Raw genomic sequence first — 25,742 nt, forward strand, 5'->3', positions numbered from 1 at the left:
ACATTTATTAAAAAAAGGATTATATATGTAAATACAGTAAATTATAGGACCAAAAATGTTAATGCCCTAAAATTACAAGACCTAAAATGTAATTTTGGTCCAATTTTTAAAAAATGGTGCCACACTCACATTCCAAAATAGCGATCTGAGAGTGTATTTTCTAAAAAGTGACAATCCAAAAAGCTCTAATTTGGTTGGAATCTCTCATATATACCACACATGATCAATAAAATTTGTGAATTTTTCACTTGTCTGCCGATCATTTTATACATGGATTAAAAACATTAAAATTCCCTTACATGGTGATTTGATAGGCATGGTGAGATGGCAATGACATTAAAATTCCCTTACATGGTGATTTGATAGGCATGGTGAGATGGCAATGGTAACTTAATTTTTTTCTTTATTTTTTTAATTATTTTAAATTAAATTAATTTAAAAATTAATTATATTTTTAAATATTGGGCGACGACATCACCACCGTAAACCCCACCCCTCCTCCGGCTGTAGCCCCCCAATTTGGACGATAGTCGTTGCCCAAAGCAACTCTAGGCAACGAGTCGCCCTCTGTTCCAAGCAACGTCGCCCAAATCCTATTGCCATCGTTGCCTTTTGTTCCAAATTTGAGCGACACAATATCGCCTAGACTGTGGGGGCAACGAAAATACCCTCTAGATGGGAAGTCGTCCCTCGTTGCCCCCCTCTGCATGGGATGGTGGCAAGGGGCGAGGGTCTGGTGGGGGTGGGGTCGGGATAAGATGGAATTTAGTCTAAAATGGGTTATTTGATATATGGACATGATGAGGTGGCAATGGTTACATGTTTTATTTTAACACGTCACCCTTCCCATATAAGGAAAATCGGAGTAATGTAGGCAAAGCTGGCTGGAAAAATAAAAAATCCCCATATGAAGAATTTCATCCAAATTAAAATTGCTACTTATAAAAAAAATTACAGTACTAAAACGCTATTCTCAATTGAGCATGGACAAAAAGCGTCACTACCCCTACATTGGTAGACCAAAATTTCGTGTTTCCCATATATAAATGAAATAAATCTTTTCAACATGGCAAATGAATGTGCAAGTGCAACTATCCATGTGCAACAGGAGTTTGTATTATGACAGAGAAAACCAATGCAACCGATCAAGTGGACCAATACTTAATTAATTCTCATGAATCGCTGATGTCTGTGCACAACATACGGACTTTGTACTTGCTTTCTTAGTCACTGTCTTCTCCTCTCCTTCTTTCATTATTATATACATATGTCTAGATATGTTTCGCTAGTTAAAATTAATCCTATGCAACGTAAGCTGTAATATCTTATATTTATAGAAGTTGACCTTGTACATGTATATGTGCATCAATGGTATTCTCAAATAGCTAGCTTGCTAGATTCATCATTGGTTATGAGGATGGATACGAGGAGTAAGAGTCGGATGCAGATGGGGAGCAGACGGAGGAGGGTGATGGAGGAAGACGAAAACAATAAGCTCGAAATAGTTGATCTTAGTGGGATGTGTTTGGAAGCTGTCCCCAATCTCCCTCTCAATTTAGCCATTATCTCCAAGTTAGACCTCTCCAACAACAATCTCCAGGTATGTATATGTATGCAGGAAACGTGAAGAGGAAGAGGAAATCGCGCTTATTTTATTACATATCTTGTATCAAGAATGTAGCTTAAATGTTATGCACCTATCATGGAGGAACAAAGAATTTTAGTTCTTGATGCAGTCAATGTTTTTTGATCTAGTTCTTGTTTTCTTTTGTTCTCGTTTGACAGAGTATTCCAGAATCATTGACAGCACGTCTACTGAACGTTGTCATATTAGACGTGCGTTCCAATCAGCTAAACTCCCTCCCAAATTCGATTGGATGTCTGTCGAAGCTCAAGGTTTTGAACGTGTCAGGCAATCTTCTTCACTCACTTCCTAGAACCATAGAGAACTGCAGGTCTGCCATATGCCTCCTCTTTGTTTTATGATGTTAACTCTATAGCCTAATTTCACTGTCATTCTTGCCTGTCTGTCTGCATGAAGACCAAGACGTTATCAGATAGGCTTCTTGTGATCTTATCTGTGCCATCAAGTGGTTATCATCACCAGAAACAAAAAAAGTCAACTTTTCATTGTTGTTAGCCAAAGCAAGGTCATGACAAGATTGTAATAATAAAATAAATAAGCCAGCCAATTAGCCTTATCTTTGCAATAGATATTGGCAGTTCTGTTTGATTCAAGCACATGATTACGACTAATACGATAATTTAAAGCCGGGCTATCGCGTCGTTATCGTAACGTTTTTATGGAACGAACCCTTAATTATTTCACAAAGTCTAATCTTTATGCGTATAATTAATAAATCTGCAGATCTCTTGAAGAGCTGAATGCCAATTTCAACAAGCTAACCCAATTACCAGACACAATAGGATTTGAGCTGCAGAACCTGAAATACCTTTATGTCAACTCCAACAAGCTTTCGTTCCTCCCTCGCTCGACATCCCACTTGACCAATCTACGAGTGCTAGACGTGCATCTCAACTGCCTCAGGTCCCTCCCGGAAGATCTTGAAAACCTCATAAAACTTCAAGTCCTCAACGTCAGCCAAAATTTTCACTACTTGACTACACTTCCATACTCAATAGGCCTTCTCATATCTCTAGTTGAATTGGATGTCAGCTACAACAGGATCACAGCCCTACCGGAATCCATCATCTGTCTCAAGAAGCTGCAGAAGCTGAGCGTTGAAGGGAATCCGCTCGTCTCGCCCCCCATGGACGTTATCGAGCAGGGATTGCATGTCGTCAAAGAGTATTTGAGTGATAAGATAAACGGGACGCATGAGAACTCGAGTAAGAAGAATTCGTGGTTTGGGAAGCTGGCGAAATGGGGTAGCTTTAATGGCGTAAATGCATTATCTGTTGATGGTAGAGAAGGGCTCTTTACACTAAGTCCTCGTAGGTCGGTCGATGGCCTGGCTTCTCCACGGTACATGGGGATGTTTTCTCCAAGAAGACTCTTTTCGCCCAAGTCCTAGGTTTCAAGATGAAGTTGTGCATACGCACACACACATTAGTATATGAGTCCTTGCTAAGGTTGAAATATCCTGGCTTTTCTTGGTCTTTTTTGCTGTAACATATAGTATTGGTGTGCACGCATGCATGTGTAACTAAATACCTTCATAGTTCATAGTATGTTGCTTTAGTGTGTTTGAGACATTCTTGATTGTTTGAAACATTATTCTTAAATGCTAATCAATTCTATTACATTAGTTTAGTTCGATTACTTAGGACCATAGTTGAATTGAACTTTGATGAAATTGTTCCAATTAAAAAGAGCCATAGATGAAATTTTGTGGTCCAATGTCTAAAATCAAATTCCATTAATTCCTAGTTAAGAGCTGAAATCAATGGAAGAAACATAAATAAATTAGAAGAGAGGGAAATGAAACCAACAGTTCCATAGCCCTCCAAATCCATAACAAATTTTCCCCAACTCCCCAACAAAATGTCCGCCACCTCTTTTAGCGTGACTTTGAAAATTTTTACTCAAATTAAATTTAATTAAATTAAATTAATTATATAATAAATATATCACACCCGCTTATATAATTAATTTTTTTTAACTTTACATCAGCCGTATAATCGATTCAAATTTAGTCAAACCCTATTCATATTACAATTTCCTATAACTCTTACTGGTGAGGTAAGATAGTGTGCGAAGGAGATGATTTAGTAAATGTTGCATAAAGATTATTAAATTCCTATTTTCAACTCTTTTTTGTATATTTTCTAGTGAATTTCTAATTTATAATCTGATACGAAATTATTTATCTACTTTTGATGTTTATATTCTTTCCTTCAATTCATTGGCTATGTTGATCTCACCAGGAAAAACAATATATAAAGTGAGGATATGGATTCGAGTTATTAAGAATAACATTATCGTGACGTTATATATATAAGACAATAATATTATTAAAAAAGCTGAAGTTCTTTTCATAAATGTATAAATAAAATACACATGTCTTTTCATATCTATAAAAATATTAAAAAAAAAAAAAAGAAAAAACTAAAAAATCATACTATGGTAAAGTCCAAGTCCAAAACATCATAATAGGAGATCCACCCCCGAGTAACTTCAAAACGCATCCTGAATGGAGCGGGCCCAGATCCAAACCCATTTCCTCTATTTTCTTTTTTTTTTTCTTTTTGTCTTGAAGCAATGAAGAATTTTTGGTAGCCTTACTAATATCTTTTGGTATCATTTTTTGGAATCCACACAACACAATCCCTTAAAATAAATTCGTGAAATCCTCTATGCTAACGCATCACAGTGGCCGACATTACATGGAAAAAGTACACCAAATCATAGTCATTACAACAGAAGGTGAAAGAATTCTCATCACTAATTACAATCGTAACTCTTAATTGGGCAATTTGGACCACCATGGCAAATGCTTTTAGCCATCAATCCCATGCACACGCTCTTGACCTTTTCATTGCAGCATTTTTCCTAACAGTAGAGACTCCAGACATCTAGTAAATCAATTTCAGACCAATGCAAAGATTCAAGTATATATGTCAAGACTAACTGGGTAAGCGATGTTTGATCAGTCATCTTGTCCACCTCCAGAAAATAAAGATGATGACTATTGTCAAAATCATGCCGGCATACTTAATCCATTTGTCAACACGGTTACGCCTCTCGATGAGCCTGAGTAGGGTGTTTGATAGCCCCAAAGTGTTGAGAACATCCAGTGCTTTCCTTTGAGCCCTCTGCATCAAAGGGAGAATCCCATTAAAAGTGAACCAGAAATACTTAATAAAAAATCCATGCAGATACAGTAATCATTTCTCACTTCCTCTGACTTGGTACTTGAGATATACAAGGCTTTAGTTGTCTCGGCCAACATTTATATAAAACAAAAGCATAAAATGACATCAAAATGTAGCAGGTTAGAAACTTCTTTCCGATCGTTTCTGGAGAAAACTTCATATAGTCATTTTCTCTTTGTAAGTAAGAAACAAAAAGGAAAAAAAAAACATGGATTACGGTTAATGATTTTCTTCAGTGTCATGGTTCAGAAAAACAGCTCACTGATTTTATGCTTACCTACCACACAAACAGGAAGTGACCTTTCCTACAATACAAAATCCATACGAAAATGAATGCACAAGTCGTAGGATCATCAGAATGCTAAAAGACACCAGTAAAATGCCACAATTGCAACAGCTGGACCAAATGAATTTAAATTGTCAGCAATTGGATTGCCAACAATTCCTATGTATCTACATGGTTTACTACCCAAAAGACATTACAACTGAGAGTTTAACCCCCTATATTTGGCTGACTTAAATCATATTGCATGAAGATTAATATGAAGCACAACCATATTGGTAAGAGAAATCCACTTCAGAAATATCACAAACCAGCTTCCGGTAATCAGGTTGTCTGATCAAACAAACCATGACCAAGATGCTTTCAGCATGGCATAGAACAACATCAATGTTCGGCGTTTAGCAATAAAATCTAAACCAAAAAATTCGAGTCCACAGAAGCTGCTTAGTGAGAGACATCTCAAGGATCAAAAGTGAGCTACCTCTATAAAATTCAGCTATTATAAGGTAGTAGCATCATAGGAGATACTTGTGCATTGGGGTTTCCCATTAGAAAGTGCAATGTATCTTAGTCAGACATATTCACCAGTTTCTTTGGTAAATCATGGATCCCATTATTTAAACTTTACCCTATGCCTACAACTTTCAAACTCGTTCTGGCCCCACCTCATTGAGAAATAATCTTAAACGTTTTTATCATTTCACATATCACAGGAATTAATCATTGAAAAGTTTATAATAACAAACACTTCGCATTCAGCATCTAGCTCCTATCAAGAAACTCTTCCACTGTTTTCCAATGCACATAAGTTGCACTATCAATATCAGGGGTACATTATGCAAATTTTCACTTGTGCTTTTCCTTACTCAAGTAGGCTCGTCAAACTACACAAAATCACAGGGTGGAAATAGATCTGCATCTAGCAGGTGCTACAAAACAGGTACCTTTAAGTGATCCCTTTGCTCACTGTACTTGGAAAGAATAGCAACTCCAGTTGCAAAACTATCCTCTAGTAATCTGGATGATCTACGAACTGACTCCATTGCCTGTGCCTCCTCATCAAAAATTCTCAACACATGGGAATCTCCACTCTAAGAACAAAAGGGAGAATCGTCAATTAAATAAGTTAACTTAAACAAACGGAACAAAGATAAATGTTCTCAAATCCAGAAAAGGTCATACAGCTCTTCCAAGTAACTCTGCTCTCTCTTGCGCTTCTTGTATTCGCTTCTGATGTCTTGATAGATATTTATCCAGACTAGCTCTAAATGACTCAGCCTCCTCACTGACTTGTTCCACTTTTCTGTGTAACAAAAGTGCAACAGTAAATTATCATACACAAACCACGGACTAGGGCAAGCATATATTGGAATTCCACATCCTAATTTCTAGAAGAACAAAGGGTCAGGTAATGATTGATCAGGCATATGTGAAGGCCACTAGCAGCAAACTTCTCTATTTTCAAGCTGTAGTTTCTATGTTAAAAAAAAATCATCACCCAGGAAACTTCCACTATTACAAGTGAAACTTCATCCCACATCCTCAACCCAGTAAACTTAGACGAACATTCACCAAAAGCTTATCTTAAACAATATATACAGGCTTTCCATCACCACAAAATGATTACAAAATCTGGAAAAATAACTAGTAAATCTATTATAAACCAAGAAATCCTTTAAGGGACCTTAGCATAGGAACTCCTTTTGAATACATTAATCACCAATTAAAACCAGAAGAAACAAGTTTTAACAAACATGTGAACTAGTGGGAATGGAAGACATAAATTACCACACCCAACCATTGCTCCTTCTACCTAATCATCCTATTGATGACAAGATTGTGCTGTAAAGGAATGACAGACAACTTGAATTATCAAAAAGCATGTGAAGAAGAAATATTCTCTTTATCCGACAGAACTTCCCCAACCATCTAATAATCCTATGCTATTTATCCAAATATCCAACTAATGTTTTATCCTAAAGAATGTTCCCACTTAAATCTAAAAGAGTGTTCATCAGAACGAGGAAAACAAAATGATCAGAACTCCAGGCAAATGCCTTCAAGCTCAAAGAAGTGATAGAAATGCTGCAAATGCCAATTTGTCACGCATGGGATCCATCATATCTTAGCATTGCTAAAATGACTACTATACATAGGGTGGTAATTCATGATATCACAAAAGATGCAAAAAATTTAAAAAAAAAAAAAAAACAGAAGGAATCAAATAATTGCATCAAAAATTAAAAAATAGACAGACACATGCAGTCATATTGCGGCAGCTGATAGGCCTAATACAACAGAGCCATTTAATCCAATTTACAATCATGGCAATACACCCAGATCAGATTAATCGAAAACAGTCTGAACATCTTAATTCTCCAGCAACATCACATTAGATGTATCTTGTATTAATCAATGTCAATTCAACCTCCAACACTGCAGATCAGCAGTTCCTACAAACTCCTTCGAAGAGTTCCTTATTTATGCTGATAGTACAAATACCAGATAACAAGGAAAATTTCCCGAATTCATCAAATTTAGACCTGGACTCGTGCAGACCAATAAAGACCAACAACAACGCAAATCACGATCACCATACACGAATTCACTAAAATCAACACGCAAACTCACAAACATACAGCGAGATACCTTTTCCAGAGATCGCGTTGGGGCTTGGAGGGTATGGAACGCCAGAGGCGATCCATATCCGAGCAGAGCGACTGGATCTGATTTATATCTCTTCGAATTGCGGTTGCTTGCTCATCGGAAGACCCCGCAACGACGGCGTTCGACGATGACAGCGACGACGATGAGGATGACGTGTACTCGAGACGCTCAAGCCTCTCCAATGAATCTCTGACTTTCAGAGCCAGACGCTTAGAGCCAGAGTACAACTCTGACAGATTTACGCCGCCGCCTTCCACCGCCATCGCCGATCTCCCGGAAATGCCTTTTCCCCCTTTTTAACGGTGGAGCAATGCAAATATCTCTAGTATTCGGAGGTTGGGATGGCTATTAGGAACTGTTTGGTGATATCATACTAATGGGAAAATGAATTTTATTGTTTGAGGCTCCCTCGCTTTTCCTCTTTTTTCTTTTCCTTTTTTTGGTAATAATATTCAATTCAAGCTCTATGACCCCAACTATAATTCAACTGTAAGTGCTCATAAAATCTGCGGTTTTCTTTATTAGTTTTAGAGTATTTAATATAACAATATTATTATAATGTTATATATGCATAATACATCAAGCTGCTTTACTATCCTTGTGTTAAAATTTTACGATTAACAGAAAGAAGAAAAAAAACATTACAAAGAAGATTGTGATGCTATTGAAGTTAATTATGGAATTTATCTTTAAATAGCTAAGAGCTCGCAAAGTGGACTTGGTCATATGACAAGGTTTCGCTCATGTCACCGGTAGATGGGAAGACAAGGATCAATATGTGTTAGCTCCTTTAAATGTTAGTCAACATATATTGATGTGGAATAAATTATCTGTGTCATAACATATAGTTGGAAGCGCATTTGTATGAGTAGGTTGTCATGTGGGATTATAGGCACATTGATAGCGTGTCGTTAGTCAATTCTAGTAGGGGTGGGCATTATTAGCCTGGTGTATCGACAATTTAAAACAAATATAATAAGGCGTTATAGGAAATGACAGTACAGTATGTGCATAAGATATTTTTGCTATATACCTACAGTAAAACCTCTATAAATTAATACTTTATAAATTAATAAACTCTCTAAAATAATAAAATCCTCCGGTCCCGACTTGGGCCTTTGGCAAAAATCATCAAATTCGATAAGATAATAAAATAATAATTTTTTGAAAAATTTCTTTATAAATATTAGGTCCCATTAAAATTCTAAATTAATAATTAATAAATATTACAATTATAAATATTATGATAATTTACTAAAATATGAAATCTGTAATGTTTTACGCATTTGATAATTCATGGATGATTTTGTGATGCCTTTTAGATGAGAAGACATGGTTGGATGTTATGAATTATTTTATTATCATATTGAGATTTATGTAGTATATATTTCATTCATCATGCATGAATATATTGGTTATAATAGTTATTTAAGTGCAACGAATTAATGTAAACATGTATATTTAAGTAATTTCAATGAATTGATACATGTGTCTATGAATATAATAGTTAATTGTTGCATGAATATAATCAATGAAACATATATGAATTCATTTATTTTCAATACATATGTACTAAATTTGCTGAATTTAAAAAGTCTCTCTTTTAATTAATAAAATATTAATTTATCGATAAATTAATATCTCTCTAAATTAATAAAATTTCATGGTCCCAATGTTATTAATTTATAGAGGTTTTACTGTATTTGCAAGAGGGCTTGATGTTGTGCATGCGTGGTAGCACTTGATGTGATGTTTTAGTGAAAATTAAACGGTGGGTAGAAATAACCTAATAGTAGGCATGTTGTTGGCAGATTGTCAATAAAGTTATATTGACTGCTTGATTACGAATTAAGATAAAAAATAACTAAATAATGCATGTGCAGTAGAATACAAACTGTTGATAATTTTAATGGAGTAATTATTTGCTTTTGGGCCCTTGTATTTTAAATAAAAGACTAGAATATAAGATTGGGCATTTGACCTATAAATAGCGTTTTCATGTACATTCTGGCAACTTTGTCTGTGTTTCGGACTTGTTTGCGCGCATGGTGGAAATTTCACTAGTGTGTACTTGTGTTGCATGGGGAGGTTGACTAGTGTTTGAGAACCAAAATGCACAGCAGTCTATAATGTTCATGTACTGGGCAAGCTCCTAAGTCCTGGGCAAGATCAACACCATCATTATCATCGTTATAATATATATCACATTTACACCCTTTAAGTTGTGGTTCATTCGTATAAATTAATTTTATTTTTAAAAAATTTCACATATATTTGTTAAAAACGCAAATAACGTTTATACAAATTATTCCGACTTTTTTGTCACATACACCCATAAGAAATACCAACAAGATTATGCAAACTACCCTTACTTTTGATTGTCAGAGTAGTTTTTATAATTACGCAAATAATAGAGACAATTTATGTAAATTGACCACAAAACACAACGTATAAATATAATCATTTCTATAATTTTTTTATATAATACTTTCCATAATATGAATTAATAAATAAATCATTAATAATTTTTTATTCATTCTAAAATAATTCTTGAATATAATGCATATATCATTCTTTATCTTGTCTTACTTTATTCTTTTTCTACTGCTATTATCTTATTAATTTCATATTAATACATTTATACTTTAATTATTTTTTAAAGAAATTGTAAATTTGATATATGTTAATAATCCCTAGCTATATTTGATTGATGAATTTGAATTTGAGAAAATAATTTTAAGAAAAGATTTTCAAAAGACTCCATATCAAAAGAACTTCATCAATAAAATTTAAATTAGATTTGAAAGATTTATTCATCAGTCAAAATTTATTGAATTTACTAATATTAAAAAAATAAATGATAATTCATATGTCCTCCGATTGATTTGTTACTAACCTATTAAAAGTCCAAAAAATCTTTTCTGATCAAACAACTCTTATAAAATGAAAATATAATTTTTTACATGTATTGGTGTATGAATATAAAAAATAATAATTTATTTAATAAAAATATTTTATTTATAATAAATTAATAATAAGTAAATTGAAGATTCAATTTTTTAAATTTATTTTTTGATGCTAAAATCAACAAATTCTTGAAGGTTTCCGAACTCAGACTTAATTTTTTAAAATCGATCAAGGCCTCCTAAGAATAAAAGTCCAAGTCTCCAACATTGTGGTGGCAGAGACAGCTTTTCTGAAGAAATTCCCTGCTTCATTAGGGCGTGCTTTCACCAAAAGCTAGTTTCTCTCTCTACGTTTGTGCTCTTAAACCTCTATCCTTGGGTCCTATTTCAAACTGGAAATCAACCTCTAAGAATATGAGGTAATACAAATCATGATTTGAAGAAATATCAATATGATTTGTCTTCCTTTCGATGGTTTTCTGAGCTTCTATAGTTGTTGTGATGGGTGATGCTGTTTTGTTTGGTGCAGTCGGCAGCCGGAGGTTCTTTGGGCGCAGCGGTCGGACAAGATATACCTCACCGTGTCTCTGCCGGACGCCAAGGACATTTCAGTGAAGTGTGAAGCGGAGGGCTTCTTCAGTTTCTCTGCAGTTGGAGTCAATGGCGAATCCTTTAATTTCACTCTCCAATTGTACGGCAATATCGCTCCTCAGGTACCGCTCATTTTCCAGTATTAGTATCTTTTGCCATATTGTTGGTCCTGAACTTTTTGTTTTTTAATTTGACGCCGTGTTTCTTGGATATCAGTGTTAGTAAGTGAGAAGTCAAGTAGAAACATTGGGGTGAAGGCAGCGAAGTTACATAAGAAACACTTGCCCTATCAGTTCAAAGTTCATGGCAGTGAAGATGTGATTTGTAGGGGTAAAAGTTCTGGAGCCAAAAAAAATTACTGTTATATGAAATAGGAAATATGATATGAGAAAAAGACAATAAAGAAAATTGTGTCTGTATGAAAATGAATATTGGTCTAAGTGAGCCATACCATTAAATATGGAGTGTGGGAAACTAAAAACTGCCTTTGAATATCAGCCTTGATTCATGAGTATGTTTCTGATTGTTTGTTAAGTTGAATACCTGGATGGAGCTTTTTAATCTTTCTTGCTTGTATTTATCTTTATATATTTGTAATTTGTATGAGAACGAACATGTAAGGCTTCTTTATCAGTATTATTTTTAATGTGGAGGATAGCTTAATGAGATTAGCAATATTTCTCCTGGATGCAGAAGGTAAAGTCATCTTTTACTTTCAGTTGTGCGTATTTCCAGCCTTTTATGGTTAAATGTTTGGGAAAGACACTATATCTTCTACTTATGAAAAAAAGAATGAGGGATGCCATGATCAACTATTCAGTGTCTATGCATTGTTTCATTTGTTACCGAATGTAGGGATGTAAGACAAAGATTGGTTTAAGGAATATACTCTGCTCCGTCCAAAAAGAGCAAAAGGGGTGGTGGAAAAGACTACTGAAATCTGAAGAAAAGCCTGCTCCATACATTAAGGTTGATTGGAATAAATGGTGCGACGAAGATGATGAAGAATCAGAGTGTGAGTTTGTGATACGTCACATTGCTGTTTAGACTTTAGAGTATTTCAAGTATTATTAATATTTTGACTTGAACTATCCTTCTTTTGCTTTCTCTAGATCTGGTTTTACAACTGAGAAATTCCTATATCTGAGTTATATTTTGCCTCCTATCTTCTTTGCACTTTATGCTATGACACCTTAAATAGTAGTTTTAGTAAAAGCATCAGTATGGTACTGAAAGAGAGGCTGATGCTGATACTCATCCATGTATTGTACTGTGCATTATGGAGTAGATCGTGCATCCAAGTATATGACCAGTCACCGGTGAATGGCAAGTTTAGGAATTGAGTTTTTCCGAAAAGCTAGATGGCTTCTACCAAATAAAGTTTCTTCAAAAATCTTCTGCTGGGCATGTCCGTCAACTGCCTTCAAAGTCGTGGTTAATACATAAGCAATGGTTGTTTACGTTACAGATTGCCAACTGATATGTATAACAAGTAGGTGGCATGTAATGCAGGATACGCATTCATCCAGCTCCAATTTATTTCCAATTTTTTTTTTTACAGGCCATGATCTTGTTATTGAGTATAACAGTGCATGATTATGTAAAGAAATTGACATCATATGGTGGGTACTTTTCTTTGTATTTGACACTGTTTTCTGATACTTGCAGCAAATCTGGCTTCTGATGATGATATTGTGGTAATCAACAGAATCCCCTTTCAGTGATCCAATACTTTATACAGTAATAGAAGGATGTCAATTTTACCCTCTTTAACATAAATTTTGTTCTGTTTTCCAGTACACCGGTGAAAATGAAGAGAGCAGCGATGATGAAGGGATGCTTTGTGAGTTCAATTTCCTTTTGACTTGTAGACACAAATATAATCACACAGCACCTACTTAAGCAATTTGTTCCACTGAGTATGGTTGTTAGTCCGGTGGTCATGTATATTCTTATTGAGCTTTTGCATTTTTGCATGTGACTTTCTCTTCTTAATCATTTTTTAGGGTTATCTCCCACTTTTGTGCTTATTACTGTCTGCAGCGATTTGCTGGGTCTCACATTCTCATGTCGATTCATATTTTATAGATAAATGGTGTCGAGCTTTTGTGAACCTGTAAATTTTCAAGCAGTTAATGACTTATGTGATGCTTTGGATGGAAACTGGGATCTTATGCAGCCATGTAGAAAGAAAACTATTTCGCTCAAAAGAATTAGAGTACCGAATACTTGTAGCCATCCCATCAATCCATCATAAATATCCAAAAGGAAATTCAATTTCCAGGGCTTTCTAATTTCTATATACTTATCTTATTTACAATGCTTTGCAGATCTTCCTGATTTGGAGAAAGCTAGAGGTAATTAGAGAAGACCAAGTGCAACTGACATGCAAGTAACTTCATCTGAAACCCTGATCTAGACATTTGGGCCTCCCCACAAGACTTATCACATAGATTCTCCATGTTTGTGCTTATCTTCTACCTTTTAAGAGTTATCCCATGCATACCTTCAATGAGATGAGCAGGCTTCTCAATTTGGAGATCATATTATGTATAGAGTTCTTGATCTCAATGTAACACAACAAACAAGTCCATCTCCTCCAACATTTGGTAGTAATAGTATGATTTCTGACAGTCAGCTTCGCATTATTTACCCAAATGTGATCCCAAAATATTCAGCTGCATTACCATGTATTTGGCAACAACAAAAGCCGAATGGGTGCAAATTTATGTGTTGGATTGAGTCAGATATATGCGATAATCGTTGTTGACATGTATGGATCAAAGAAATGAAAAAAAATCAAGAGTTTGCAAGTAATCAATGGGACTCTTCAGTTCAATAATGAAAAGTTAGGGCAAAACACTCTAAACTTGACAATTCCAAACACCAAGCGGAGGATGAAGAATCAAGCACTGCAACCAAAATTGGGCTTGATAGAGCACCACCTGGACAAGTACACGAAAACTATAAAAGGGCTCATCAAGTTACTTATCTTTATTCTGTGTGTTAGCATTATATAAAATGATTGGATATAATTAAAACTACTTGTATTTGCATAATGTCTTTTATTGTTCAGCAAAAATAAGTGGCTTTGGGTTTCTGGGATCTAACTTTAAGTTACCAAATTATTATGGTAATTTTCATCTATAAATTGAAGTTGTCAATTAATTTCTTAATTGTAAATTAATGAGAGGGTATTTGATGATTTATATTGTACAACGGTTGATACCACCTTAATATTAGAGTGGTAAAGTGTATTTAATTCCTTTTTTTTAGGCAAATGTAATTGTATCGCAAATTTGTGTTTCTGAATTTATTGAAATAAGAAAAATATTATAAATAATTTTTGGATTTTTAATTGTATTTTTTGTGGGTGTAAACTCTCTACTCGAAACTTCTGATTTTTCACTTTAAAGTGTGATCTTCAACGTTGGCGACTTTGAAGGTAGAACTTGACAATTTGATCTCCTTCAATATCAATTTGGATCTTCAATAACGTTAATTTAAGGGTCTTTCAACTTATTTTCGAATTGAACGCTATAAATTTGGAATATTTGACTTGAATTTGAATATTTCTTGGTAGATTTGACACTTTGATCTTCTACCAAGCTGGATTTGTATCTTAGCAACATTAATTCGCAGTTCTTTCGATTTCTTCACAAATCAAATATTGGTTTTAAGTGATTTCCGTGATGAACGTCTTGATTCTGCTTTGAACGCCATGGATTTCCTTAATTTCCATTTGAGAGGATTTGGGATTTCTTAAATACTCTTTTGCTTCTATTTTCAATTGTCTCTTCAATTCTGTGTCAAGTGACCTCTTGACTGGTTTTCACTTGTGTCTTGTCTTGTACCTTAAATTGTGTGTGAAATACCCCTATTTATAATTGTAGCATAGAAGACTTTGCCATAATTACTTGATGACGTGGCATAATATGATTGACCATTCATGATTTATTTTCTTAATTACAAGATGTGATATAAAGTTAACAAATCATTGATATTTGCTTTCTTTGTTGGTAAGAAAAGTATATTACCTTGAATATTTCAATTAAATACATGGCAATATTTGATTTATCCATCAATCAATATTTTATTTTATAAATTTTTTTATTCATGTACGTGTAAAATTAATTAATTTTATGGATTTGATCATTTATTTATTTTATTTTTACTGTCTTTTATTTAATTAAATAAATATAATATGATTTTGAATCACGCATATGCATTGAATGTGCTTCAACTTGCTGGTTATATTGAAAAAAGGTGAGGAGCGGTGCGGAACTGAAATTAGTGAAAGAAACAGATGCCACCTAAAATATTCAACCAAAGTTGGGGGACCATTCTGCAATTACGTATCCCAAGCAATAACATCATCAACCCAAAGTAAATAAGAAACCGTCAGGCGTCGTCGACAACGGACGCTACAAGTTTAATAAAGAACTAACTAGACCTCGTCGTTTTGATACCAACTCACTGACTGAGCTTTTCTCCGAAGGCTCCCCGTCAAATCAGCTCAAATCCCCCGAAACCGAGATGAGCTTCAACTTCAATGCTTCTTCGTCCATCATCCGCCTTAACATTGGTATCTCTCTCTCTCTCTCTCTCTCTATCTATCTATATATATATATATATATCTATATGTATTTATGTATTTTTTTTGGGTCTATCTGGAAAAGCTTAATTTAGAGAAGTGTAGTGACAGTCCAGTGTGATTCTTACTACTGTTATGATGTCCAGAATTAGTGATTTTGATGCTGGAAATTTGTGATATTTCTTTTGCGAATAATTTCGTTTGGGATCACGCTGTGTACAAATTTATGAATTATTTGAAATGTAAAAGAATGTAGAAACTAATTACAATATGAATACGATATTTGGAACTTAATTTACATTGCATGTGTAACAGATAGCTAAGCCAGTGTCAGATATATGATCGTTTTGCTTGAAAATATGAATATTGTTTTGCAGAAAATATATTGTATCTCTATTTCTAGAGCTAGTCTGAATGGGCAATGAAATTTTTCCATTTTTAACTGAAGTTGTGGAAATATTAGGCCTTTTAAGGGCTAATTTAAAGGATTTCTCCAGTAAGTGAGGTTTATTTGTTCACTGGTTAGAGTTTTATTTCATACTACCTTCTACGTTGGAAATTCTAATTCTGAATCTGGCTTATTCTCTTTCAAGGAAGTCTGAATTAGAAAAGCTTAAATGTTTGTAGTAACACTTCAATTGCCATGAATGGCATGGAAGGAATTTTATGTAGGCTGATTTTGCCAAATTACTTGGTCAAGTTTTCTTGAGATGATCTTAAGTTGCTGTCACCATAAGATCAAGGAATTTGCTTTCTTGGTGGAGATCAGTCTTGACGTAAAGCTTGAATGCTTTTTACTTTGTTTTCAAACCCCTTAGACCATGGCCAACAATTTGACAGTTTAAACTTCCATATGGGTTTGGGTCTGGACTTTAAGCACATTCTTGAATTTGGGAACAGGATAAATTTGTGCACTCTTCATGAAATTGTTAAGCTAATTGGGTGCTTAACAATGGTGCATAGGTTTGTCAATACTAGAGATACTTTGAAGCTCGTGTTTCTAGTCTATCTCCAATTTGGTAGTCTATAAATTATGCCTATCCCTTCCATGTTTTTCTTTGACGGGGCAGTAGGCAAGAAACAGGAGTTAGATCTTTTGAGGAGACATTCACATTTCATACCACAATTCATCATGATAGTTTAGTACATAAATGATGCAATTCCCTCCATCTTCTATAAATTCAGAGGATGCTTCCTTGATGTTTTATATCAACTTTTGCAATTTCTTGATGAGATTTTTCAAGTTGTCGAACATGGGTTTTCATGGAGTAATCATTGACAAAAGTTTCTGTTTAGGCATTTCTTAGTATTTATCCAACTAGAACTTGGTATGATGATTTATTGAATATCAACTTGAAATAGCAACAGGATCAATGTTGAGCAACTGTTCCTGTCGTCTTGCTCTGGCATTAGCTTTCTTTTATTAGAGTACTTTGGTATAATATTCATCCTTTAAAAGACTGAGTTTCTGTTATTTTTTTTAAGGGGGCAAAAAGTTTTGCACAACAATTGACACCTTGACTCAGCGTGAGCCTGATTCAATGCTTGCGGCGATGTTCAGTGGTCGCCACACTCTGTGTCAGGACTCTGATAAGGTACTTTCACAGGGAAAGATAAATGTCTATACTATCAAAAGCTTTCTTTATTGCAACTATTTTCATATCCAGACAGCAGCAACAGGAAGACCGAAAGACTGGGAAAGCAGAAAGTTTTGCTTACCGGGTCACTGAAGGAACGTAGTTTCCACTTCAATGGCAGAAAATGCATCTGTTTTATTGTAAAGTTAGTTGATGAAGGCAATATACATACACATATTTTCTCTATCCATCTATTTATGCACACATGTAAATAATCAATTACAACATTTGTTAAAAAAAAATTATCTTGATTGTTGAATAGTTAGGAGCTTATTAATTTTTACATGCTAGACACGAATAATGTGTGCCAGCTTCACATATTTTTCAAGGACCATGAATAAGGGTCAAACATATATTTTATTTCCATCTTTCTGGTCACTGGATCATATGTTTGGTTGGCCACAGACTACTCAAGACATGAACTTTCATTGATGTATTATTCTATTGTTAAGTCTTCAACTTCATATAGCTGAACCGTCCAACTGGTATTGCTGCAGGGTTATGTTTTCGTTGATAGAGATGGGAAACATTTTCGGCACATTTTAAATTGGTTGAGGGATGGTGTAGTTCCTTCTTTGCAGGATTTTGAATACTCGGAGCTTCTGCGAGAGGCTGAATATTACCAGTTTCTTGTGAGACATTCAATATGCCTAGCTAATTTCATCTTTTTTTCTGATCGTTCCTTATGTATTTCTGTTATTATCTTAATTTTTTGCTTCAAATTATGTAGCAAGCCATCCAAGGACATTATGTTCTGATTTCTCTATTTTTATCTGATTGTAAACCTTTTCATCATTTATATGCATCTGTAATACCCAGTGTCCCCAGATTTCATTAGCCAAAGCTTGCAAGTTCTGAGAGTCTTTGTTGTGTTGATGTGGTTCAGTTTGGAGACACTTTATGCCCTTGAGTTTGTAGTTGAAGAGTATGGATGTGTTATCTCATAGTTAGAACAAATGCAATAGGTATAAAATATGTTGAACATTGTTGGCAATTTAGTTTAAGACCTGACTTGGTTTTCATGGATAAATAGTGCAATGATGAATAAAGTGCCAACTCATGAATGGCCCCTTTGCCCACCGATTGCCTGCATACACTTTCCTCGTTTTGAAATAATTGGAAATGCTTCAGTATTCTACAATAGTACAATCATATTTTTTTTTCTCTTTGACCTGTTATAATACACCATTGGCTGTTAAAACCAAATTCGTTGAAATGCTCGAAATTCTAAATATTATTAAAATTCAAAACATTGAGAGTGCTGATTGAAAAGTTCAACCAGTTATAGTTTGTACTTGGATTGACTTATTCATTTTCTTCCTTATACATGCCATGTACTTTCTAGTTCTGGCTAATTGTTTGTTTCTTTCATGAACTAAATGAAATGGTAAAAAAGTTGATATCTCCATATTTTTTGCCATCTGAGGAAACCATATTTGATTCCAGGGATTAATGGATGGTATTAAAGCATCTTTAAATAAGAGGAAAGAGGAAGAGGAAATGGGCACTGAATTGACACGCATCGATATCATTAAGTGCATACAGTCTGAGAGGGTCAGATTTCGAGGAGTCAATCTATCTGGCCTTGATCTTTCAAAACTGGTACTAGCTCCCATATCTTCCTGAATGACTTCCCCAAGCGATTCAGCGGACTGAAATATTTATGTTAGTACTTACATTGGATTATCCTGGGCGATTCCATCTCTGCTTGAATGTTTCCCCAAGGAAGACATTTATATAAAATTGAGATAAGAAAAGATACGGAACTAGGAAATATGTTACAATTTGCCTTTGGCTATAGTGCTCTAAAGAATTTAACATACTTTGATACAAATCCAGAAAATTGAGTTGATTTTCTTACATTAATGTGATCTAATGTGAATTTGCTCCTCCAAGTTCTTGTCTGATAGCACCTCGTTGTTCCCTTGAACAGTTTTCTTTTGGTTTTCATTGAAAGCATAGAAAAACTTTTTTGCTTTAAAGCATTTGAGTTGTGGTTCATCTGTGATTAGTCAAACTCCTACCTTAGATGACTGACAGGAAGTGGTGCAGGTTTTATGTCGCCTGTGAGGTGTCGAATATATTTGATCTTAGTTTCTGTCACTTTTCTACCATGTTAATTCTCCTCTGTTATTACCTAATGACCTCTTTCTTGCTAATCGTGTTAACAAATGCAGGACCTGTCATTTGTTGACTTCAGTTATGCATGCCTAAAAAATGTGTTCTTTTCTCGTGCGAATCTTCAATGTGCAAAATTCAAGGTGATTATTCTTCTCTTCCAATGAGAAAATGCACTTTGATAGTTGTAAATGGTTAGTGGTGCATTTTGGTACGCGTGCATATAGTTTTTACGTGTAAATATCATTGCCTACCTAGAAATTTGGGATTTTTCCTAATTTATATAATCTAAACATTTTAGTGTCAGCACAAATGCAGAAAATGATATGCTCGTCATATAGTTTTGGGCAATTCTAGTATGATTCAGATCAACTATTCATAATTTTAGAAACATGTTTTGTATCATGAAACTTTATCTTCTATCCACTACATGAGACACAAAAAAAAAGTACATTTTCACCAGATGTTAGAAGAATTAGTGCGGGTATGCTGATGAAATTTTATCTCTTAAGTATTGTTTGCACTAATTGATGCATGAGTTTAACATAAAAGACAAAAGTTTAATTCTCTAGAAATTTCAAAGCTACATCCTTATTTTAACCAGTGGGGGAGGATTTCATGTCCCTAATACAAATGTATAATAGGTATCTTGAATGGGGATTTGCTTGTGTATTGTTACTGTGCCAAGATATCTGGATTCATCATTTTGCATGTCCTACATGGTTTGAAGCCTCGTATAGCAACTCGTCACATTGGAACACTCTAATTTGGCACAGGACGTAGATGCTGAGGGTTCTATATTTCACAACGCAACTTTGAGAGAGTAAGATTCTCTCCTTATGCAGCTTTTAGCAGTCATTAGAATCTTTCTAACTCTATACATAGTCTTCTCTTCATCACTAATAATTGTTTTGACTATGAAAGATGTGAATTCACTGGAGCTAATCTTCGTGGAGCTCTCTTAGCTGGGGCCAATCTTCAGAGTGCCAATTTACAAGGTAAACTCTTTTTCTTTTCTGTTCTGTTCCGTTCTTTTCTTGGGACATAGCTTCAGAAGCTGAAATAGCTACAATTTTGGGGATGTTGTATTGGTGTGTTTAACAAAACAAGTGTCCATGTACCTGGGTACACTTAGAAATGTTTGTAGTTTCATACTATTGGTCTGTTTTAATAATTTTTATTTCTAACTCCATATCAATGATAATATTTTAAAAAATAAACACATTCATCTATGTAAGCATATATAGATAAAGGCATGTCTATCAACTCACTCAAAGTACAATTTTTCCTCCTGTGCGCAGACTAAATGTAAACAAAATCTCTAATGGAAACAAGTTGCATGGTTGCATTATTTCACCTTAGTAAGTATTCACAGCATATTTATTTATATAACTCGTGCAAATATATATTTACCTAGTGGTATATGCAGGGAAATCATAGTATTAAGTTCAAATGCACTATTACTGTAAAATATGTATACATCCATAAGCGTGAAACTACTATTAATTAACATTTACACACCCATAAGCATAAATCTATTAGTTTATATAGACATATATATAATTTAAATGTATTTTATTATTGATTTATCTACTATGTTTTCTATATTCAAAGCCTAATAATGTAGTACTTCAGTTTTGTCATTGACAAGTAATTAACTGAAATATTAGGCCTTTTAGCCGCCCAAAATAAGGCCTTGTTTCTTGTTTGATTTCTTAAACTGATATCTGAAAAATGGCCCTTGGGTTTTGCTATCCATTCCCCTTGTCATCGTTTTCATACAATGTTGGCTTCTCATTCTTCTTTCTAGGTGAGTGTTGGAAGCATTAGTTAAATTTATCTTTGTCCTATGACAGATGCTTGTTTGATAGACTGTAGCTTCTGCGGGGCAGATCTGCGTTCTGCACACCTACAGGTTCAGCATATATAAGATTTGAATTGTGTAATTTATTGGCCCTTTGTTTCTTACACTTCTGGTTCTTCTAGCGACGCTATAAAAATATAACTGTCTCAACTATTTGGGAGTATCTATCCCTCACAAAATTTTTATTTGCTCAGCCTGACTTTAGTTGGTCATTGTATTAAATAAAGCAAATATCTTTTGAACAATTCTCAGACTGCTGATCTTACCAATGCCAACTTAGAAGGAGCTAATCTTGAAGGAGCCAATCTGAAGGTAAAGGATCTCCTTCTTTTCCCCATGTGACTAATTTCCTTGTAACACTAGTAAAGATGTTTCAGAAAGCAAAGTTCTTTTTGTACTGTGCAGAATAGTTCATTTATCTTGATGTCCTATGGTGTTTTTGTTTTCTCGATCTCTCTCCTCTTTATTTAGAATTTTATGCCTTGACAATTATATCACCAATTAAAAGTCGATTCATTGAGAGACCGTTTTGTACCATGACATATTTTTGCACAACTATAGTAATAGCAACTCTTATAAAATATTGAGATTTACAAGATTATGAACCTATTGCTTAGTGTGTGGCTCCTTGTTTCTAAACCTAATTGAACGGCTGAGCATATGAACGGGAGTACGTACCTGATATGGTGCATTTGTGGAAGTCTGACTGCATTTCTTTTCTATAATTGAGAGATATTGAGAAGGGATTAATTTGACTGGTAAAGTTAGAAACATCCCCCAGTATCACTTGATATATTTGAATCTATAAATTGTTCTAGATGCATGCAGTCTCTATCTTCTTTATCAAATTTTACTTGAGCATTGGTATTCTAGTCTGAGTACATCATTTGCATATTTTGGGATGTTATCTGCAACAGACACGCACACACACTTATATCATACTATAAACTGATTTTTTTTTATGTGGTAATGTATAGACAGTTTATTAAATAGGAGAAATCAACTGACCTTAACCTAATACATAAACTCCCCTTTATTTTCTGTGCCCAGGGTGCAAAATTAAACAATGCAAATCTGAAAGGCGCCAATCTACAAAGAGCTTATCTGCGGCATGTAAATCTTCGTGATACAGTAAGTAATATAGTAGTCTGCAAATGGAAGAAAAATACTCCCCCCAACATATACATTTAGATGAGGAGTAGAGGGGTAGAATGCCTTCAAAATATTAACCGTCAAAAGATGCAGTTATATCCTTCTATATGAGTAGAAGTTAACTGATACCTGAATGTGAAATTCACTAAAACTTAATCATGTGTGATCTAGAAGGGTGTTTTCTATATTTATTTCTATCTTCTGCTTGCCTCCATCATTTGAAGTTTATCCTCTGTCCCATGTCATTCGAACAGGACTTGGAAGGCGCAAGACTTGATGGCGCCAATTTACTTGGAGCAATCAGGTGAAAAGGATGAGGTTCAAAGTGGAGACGAAGAGGTTACCCTCATATTTCTATTGTGTATCATAATTTAATCTTCTTTCAAAGCTGGAATTTTATCTCCCACCTAAGACTATCAGAACTCCACTGATTCAAGCCTACATACAGAGTAAATATGTATTCTTTGGAATTTCGATTTGCTTTGAAGCTTATTTATCTTTCCATATAGTTTGAAGCTTATTAGCCTGTAGTCTTGTTGACTGCTGAGTTCTACTGGACATAATGATGTAAACCCGCCCCGACCAACCCAAAAGAAAAGAGAAGAAGTATAGCACAGCACTAAGAAGGAAGACGTTTGATATTTCTGAAATGTGAACTACTCTCCAATCAACCTCTATCAAGCAAGATAAACTACGTTGTCTTATGAATTTCTGATTAAATGTGCTTCCTTTAGGTACTTATCAAACTACCGGTGCGTATTTCCATTGCTCTTTTCCGGTTTATAAGTCAGTCGTTTTTTAGCGGAAGATTGCACTTTTCCATGTTTATATGAAGGAAGCAAACCTCAAACCATGGGTGCTACCTTGGGGCTGCTAGGGGTCTGCCTTAAAATGAAGGCTCTTAAGCGCTACTATTGTCAATTTTCGTCAGCGGAAAGAATATGAAGGATCCTCTTTTTCATTGACATGATCGACCAGAATTTCGTTTCGAATTTAGAAAGAAGCATTTAGCAACTTCAATGCAACAAGGAGTATACGCGGTCGGTTGTTGAAGAAAAATTTAATCGGACTAATAATAATTGTAGATTGTTACAAAGCCAAAATGAAGTGATTGTGATAATTTTTTCATCCGAATGAAAAATTATGCCATATATATTTTACCAATCTCAAGAAAAATACATCAAATTTCAGGGAATAATTACAAAATATTCTGTCTGTGAGTTTATATTATATTTGGCTTGTAACATAAAGTGGTTTATTTGCTTAACTTTCTAAAAACATCCTCCATTTTCCAAAACTCTTCTCCATTTTTTTTCAATATTTTTCAATTTATTTTGTTTTTTACTTTGTAAAAAGGTTGGGTCGCAAAGTGCAAATCATCCCATACGATTATTGGGTGTCTGCATTTAATCTTTACAATTTTATCGAACCCAAAATTGTGTTCAAACTCGTGTATACACATGGATGGAATATCTAGTCATCATTCTTCGAAAAATGCAAAGTGTAATAATATCAAAAAATTGAATGAAAAAATGTAAAAAAAAAAAAAGATTTAGGAATAAGATGCAAATACCCCCTTACTCAGGGGGTTGTCTGCATTTAAAAAAAAAAAAGAAAGAAAGACACAAAGACCATCACCCCAATATTACGCATTATACATATATCCCAAAAAATAATAAGTGGTCCATGTTAGTACAATTCAAACCAAAACCCTAATCATGCGGAATAGAAAGAATTTGTTACTTATTGAGTGCCTACAAATACTTGACCCCTCAGTCCCCATTTCTCATCAATATCATTAAATTCTTGGTTTCTATAGAGATTATAATTAAGGAAAAATCAAAGTAAGATCAGTACAATGTCTGGAATCATCGACAAGATAGAAGAGAAGTTGGGGCTTGAGAAACATGAAGATGGTGAGAAGCACAAAAAGGATGAGGAGAAGCACAAGGATGAGGAAAAGCACAAGGGAGATCATGTTGACAAAGACAAAGACGAGAAGAAGAAGAAGAAGAAGGAGAAAAAGAAGCACGAAGATGGAGACGAACACGGACACAGCAGCAGCAGCGACAGCGACTAAATATGCCTATAGGTATTAATATTTGATCTTTTTGAATCTAACTCGTCTTTTCTCATGCATGTTGTGTCAAATCTTGGCCAATTTGCTTATTGCATGTAGTATACCGTTTTATAAATGTGGGTATATGTCTAATTTTCACAGTACTACATACTTTCTTTTCCTTGTTTATTTTCATATCAGTTAATATGAGACGAACCCCATGTCGTTAGCGTTAGCAATATCGCATAAAATTATATATTATTTTTATTTAAAGATATTATGATCATTTTGGCTTTGCTCTTTGTGTTTGTTTCATTTGCAGGTAATAACATGGAGTTTGCTTCAATGTCTTCCAAAAGATTTGCAACTTTCAAATCTCGAAATTCACAAAAAAACCAAAAAAAGAAAAAAGGAAAAGGAAAAGAAGAAGATTGCAACTTGGGAATAAGGGGAAAGGAAGACAATCAAATGACAAAAACAAGGGAAAATATTTGCATGGATTACTGTGGTTGGAGTTATTATATATTCTTGCTAAAAAAATCATATTTTTCTTAGTTTCTTCTATTTGTATTCTTGTGATATTCAGCAAATATTTATATTTCTCATGGTCATTATTGGGGTTATAAAAGCAAATACACAAAGTGGTTCTTGAATTGGTTTTTGGTTTCATCATGCAATAGAGACAGTGGTTGCAAATGGGCGGGTTCAGGTCGGGTCCAAATGGATTTGAATTTATGGGTTGAAGATGATTTGGGTTGCAAATGGGTTGGATTGGGTCGATATTATTTACTTTTTATATTTAATATTAAAATTTTAGATAATAATAAAAGATGATAATATTTAATACAACTTGTAATATAATATAATACGATTAAATTTGTATTATTCATTACAACTAATTTAATTTCTTGCACATTTGTAATAGATAATTTGAATTGCACAAAAGTTAATTTCAATGATACGATTACATCATGAATTCCATCCAACATATTAATTATGTGGCAAATATGCTTTGCAAGAATACTCTAAAGAAGT

General features: G+C 34.3%; 5 protein-coding genes across 6 annotated transcripts; 4 read left to right on the forward strand and 1 right to left on the reverse strand.

Annotated features, from left to right (window-relative positions):
- Window positions 1-1,341: 1,341 nt before the first annotated feature.
- On the forward strand, window positions 1,342-3,274 carry LOC105161793 (plant intracellular Ras-group-related LRR protein 6-like). The gene is made up of 3 exons (XM_011079607.3): window positions 1,342-1,600; window positions 1,786-1,955; window positions 2,369-3,274. The coding sequence occupies exons 1-3, from the start codon at window positions 1,412-1,414 to the stop codon at window positions 3,033-3,035; spliced, it is 1,026 nt and encodes a 341-aa protein (XP_011077909.2). The 5' UTR covers window positions 1,342-1,411; the 3' UTR covers window positions 3,036-3,274.
- Window positions 3,275-4,292: 1,018 nt separating this feature from the next.
- Window positions 4,293-8,218, reverse strand: LOC105161671 (membrin-11). The gene is made up of 4 exons (XM_011079445.3): window positions 7,769-8,218; window positions 6,302-6,422; window positions 6,064-6,210; window positions 4,293-4,776 (listed from the first exon to the last, which is right to left on the reverse strand). The coding sequence occupies exons 1-4, from the start codon at window positions 8,047-8,049 to the stop codon at window positions 4,615-4,617; spliced, it is 711 nt and encodes a 236-aa protein (XP_011077747.1). The 5' UTR covers window positions 8,050-8,218; the 3' UTR covers window positions 4,293-4,614.
- A 2,720-nt stretch (window positions 8,219-10,938) lies between these two features.
- Window positions 10,939-13,916, forward strand: LOC105161672 (HSP20-like chaperones superfamily protein). Its single transcript, XM_011079446.3, has 6 exons — window positions 10,939-11,111; window positions 11,222-11,405; window positions 12,139-12,298; window positions 12,952-12,980; window positions 13,081-13,126; window positions 13,614-13,916. Exons 1-6 carry the CDS (start codon window positions 11,107-11,109, stop codon window positions 13,646-13,648), a joined length of 459 nt encoding a protein of 152 aa, XP_011077748.1. The 5' UTR covers window positions 10,939-11,106; the 3' UTR covers window positions 13,649-13,916.
- Window positions 13,917-15,685: 1,769 nt separating this feature from the next.
- Window positions 15,686-23,168, forward strand: LOC105161673 (FH protein interacting protein FIP2). Of its 2 annotated transcripts, XM_011079447.3 has the most exons (11): window positions 15,688-15,868; window positions 17,363-17,472; window positions 18,012-18,146; window positions 18,961-19,116; window positions 19,692-19,775; window positions 20,409-20,455; window positions 20,557-20,630; window positions 21,489-21,547; window positions 21,749-21,808; window positions 22,547-22,627; window positions 22,903-23,168. In XM_011079447.3, exons 1-11 carry the CDS (start codon window positions 15,820-15,822, stop codon window positions 22,954-22,956), a joined length of 909 nt encoding a protein of 302 aa, XP_011077749.1. In that variant the 5' UTR covers window positions 15,688-15,819; the 3' UTR covers window positions 22,957-23,168. The 2 variants fall into 2 exon arrangements, with proteins under 2 accessions (XP_088736974.1, XP_011077749.1); XM_088880848.1 differs by lacking the exon at window positions 18,961-19,116 and having other exon boundaries at window positions 15,686-15,868.
- Window positions 23,169-24,256: 1,088 nt separating this feature from the next.
- On the forward strand, window positions 24,257-25,318 carry LOC148788202 (uncharacterized). The gene is made up of 2 exons (XM_088880826.1): window positions 24,257-24,740; window positions 25,030-25,318. The coding sequence occupies exon 1, from the start codon at window positions 24,507-24,509 to the stop codon at window positions 24,726-24,728; it is 222 nt and encodes a 73-aa protein (XP_088736952.1). The 5' UTR covers window positions 24,257-24,506; the 3' UTR covers window positions 24,729-24,740; window positions 25,030-25,318.
- The last annotated feature ends 424 nt before the right edge of the window (window positions 25,319-25,742 follow it).

The sequence above is a fragment of the Sesamum indicum genome, linkage group LG5 (assembly GCF_026168435.1).
Source record: "Sesamum indicum cultivar Baizhima isolate 11 linkage group LG5, ASM2616843v1, whole genome shotgun sequence".
NCBI lineage: Eukaryota > Viridiplantae > Streptophyta > Magnoliopsida > Lamiales > Pedaliaceae > Sesamum > Sesamum indicum.